The sequence below is a fragment of the Myotis brandtii genome, unplaced genomic scaffold (assembly GCF_000412655.1).
Source record: "Myotis brandtii unplaced genomic scaffold, ASM41265v1 scaffold1236, whole genome shotgun sequence".
Classification (NCBI taxonomy): domain Eukaryota; kingdom Metazoa; phylum Chordata; class Mammalia; order Chiroptera; family Vespertilionidae; genus Myotis; species Myotis brandtii.
In genome coordinates this window covers 978,653-980,863 of record NW_005354316.1, presented here as the reverse complement: position 1 = coordinate 980,863, position 2,211 = coordinate 978,653, and the positions used below count along the sequence as shown (strand labels likewise).

Here is a 2,211-nt window from a genome sequence, read left to right as displayed (position 1 = left end):
CGCCTGATTGCAGAAGGGCTATCGGAAGGAGGACTTCCTGGGCCCCTAGGCGAGGCCTTCCCAGAGGAGGAGGACGCGACTCGGCCCAGGCTCCGGAGGCCGGGCCCAGCCCCTGCTGCTGGAGGGCCGCCTGGAGGAGAAGACAGGTGGCCCAGGGCCGCTCGCTGGAGCCCCGAGTGCAACTGGGAAAGGCCTGGGCCACCAGGGAGAGGACAGGGGACGGGGGCTTGCAGCTGGGGACGTGGTTTCCGCAGGGCAGGGAGTGGGCAGGGCTTGAGGCTGCTCTGGTGCATGGGGTGGGGACCAGGCCACACTGGCAGAGGCGGGGCTGCCCATGGCGGGCAGTGCCTCAGGGCAGGGCAGCCAGCGCTGAAAATAAAGGTGGTCGTGAAGACAGCAGCCAGGCCCGCACGCGTCTTCTTTTTTAAAAAATGTGTTTTTATTGGTTTCAGAGAGGAAGGGAGAGGGAGAGGGAGATAGAAACATCAATGATGCCAGAGAACCATTGACAAGCTGCCTCCTGAACGCCCCCTACAAGGGATGGAGCCTGCAACCTGGGCATGCGCCCCGGCCAAGAACCGAACCGTGACCTCCTGGCTCACAGGTCGATGCTCAACCACTGAGCCACTGTGGCCGGATCCGCATGCTTCTTTAGCTGGTCTCACCCCTGGGGGACTCCAGTGCCCCCAAACACAGCCAGGCCTGCCCTGGACTCGCACACAGGCCTCTCCGCGCCAGGGAGGAGAGCTGGCCAGCAGCAGAGGAGATGGGGTAGGCAGCTGAGGCCTTGGTGCCCCCTCAGGCGCAGGGACCAGCAGAGCTGGGGACCATTCGTGTGGCAAAGGCACCCAACACCTCTCTTTGCCCTGCCCCCCTTGGGGCTGGGGTACCCTGACCAGGGACTCTTGAGCTGTCCGTCTGAGGCTGGGACCCTCCCCCATCTCACTGAGCCAGGCGCCTTGGTTATGAAGCTCCCACTGATATTTTCACAACAAAGGGCTCCTTCCGCAAAGCTCAGCACCGAGTCTCTGAGGGGCCTGACTCCTCGGGATCCGTCTGGATCAGGGGACTGGGGACTCCACACTGCCCCTCGCAGGGGGACCCAAGGAGGCTCCGGCAAGCCTGAGCTGGCGCAGGATGGAGAGAGGGAGGGTTGGGAGGAGGGAGAGAGGGAGGGTGGGAGTGGACAGTCCGATTTGGTGACTGCGAGGCCACAGGGATGAAAAAAGGGAGGGGTCGGGGGCCCTGGGGAGCCCGAGATGGAAGTGAGAGGTGCCCCACCCAGCACAGTGCACCCCCTCCCTTCCTGCCCAGGACAGGACAGGACAAGGCAGAGGTAGGGTCCAAAAGGACTTTATTTTCTGGCACAAGGAGGGGCACTGGGGCCACCCCCGCCCCCAGGGGTCCCCGGGCCACAAGCAGGCAGGGCTCCAGGTCCGGCTCCCAGGGGATGGGGTGAGGGGCGGCTACATGTCGTCCTTGGACACCAGGCAGTAGAAGTCCGTGCGGGCGCTGTAGTTCCGGGAGCCAAGGTCCGAGACGTCCACCTCGCTGCCCCGGCCCTCTCCCAGCGAGGCCCTGCTTGCATGCGGCGTAGCTGACGGCTCCCCAAAGACAGGCCCGCGGACACCTGGGGGTACCACCAGGCCTGAAGCCCACGCTCCCTGCTCACCCTCCTGAGTAGTGGCATTGGCGGTCCCAGAGGCGCTGGCCAGGTCTCAGGCCCAAGTGCCTCTGAGAGAAGCCATGAGGGGAGGGGGTCCTGGGGGGTCCAGCCCATCCCCAGAGGGCAGGGAGGAGTCCCCCCACCTGGGCCCCTCTGGGCCCCTCAGCCCTGTGCAGCCCCTGCACGGGGCCGGGTTTCCCAGGGTTGGGGTGGGGCTGGGTGCACATACCCAGGTCCCCCTCAGGATCGGGGTCCAGCTCGGGGTCCAGGGTCCGGCCCTCGGGGACGTGGCCCCGCACGATCAGCATGGGGTCCTTGTCATCCTGCAGCCGCGTCTGGGGGTCTCCCTCCATCGCTCTGTACTGCACCTTCCGCGGCAGCGCCAACTGTAGCTCTTTCCAAAAATCGGAGGAAGGCGTCTGGGGGCCAAGGTGGGGACGTGCTTAGCGGGTGGGGACGCATGGGCGATGCAGACACTGGCAGCGCCGGCCCAGGGCCCCAAACAACACACCCGCAGCGTGTCCACTGGCGCCTGGAACCTCACA

The 2,211-nt window shown here is 65.9% G+C and overlaps 2 protein-coding genes across 2 annotated transcripts in view; one reads left to right on the top strand and one right to left on the bottom strand.

Moving 5' to 3' along the window:
• Positions 1-404, top strand: part of PKP3 (plakophilin 3) — a 6,420-nt gene extending 6,016 nt beyond the window's left edge. The window contains exon 12 of the mRNA XM_014534010.1: positions 14-404. Within this exon, the coding sequence (XP_014389496.1) occupies positions 14-49 (36 nt within the window). The 3' untranslated portion in view covers positions 50-404. The remainder of the gene's footprint in view (positions 1-13) is intronic.
• Positions 405-1,337: 933 nt separating this feature from the next.
• SIGIRR (single immunoglobulin and toll-interleukin 1 receptor (TIR) domain) overlaps positions 1,338-2,211 on the bottom strand; it is a 5,333-nt gene continuing 4,459 nt past the window's right edge. The window contains exons 7-8 of the mRNA XM_014534009.1: positions 1,896-2,108; positions 1,338-1,630 (exon numbers count right to left, since the gene is read on the bottom strand). Of these exons, the coding sequence (XP_014389495.1) occupies positions 1,467-1,630; positions 1,896-2,108 (377 nt within the window). The 3' untranslated portion in view covers positions 1,338-1,466. The remainder of the gene's footprint in view (positions 1,631-1,895; positions 2,109-2,211) is intronic.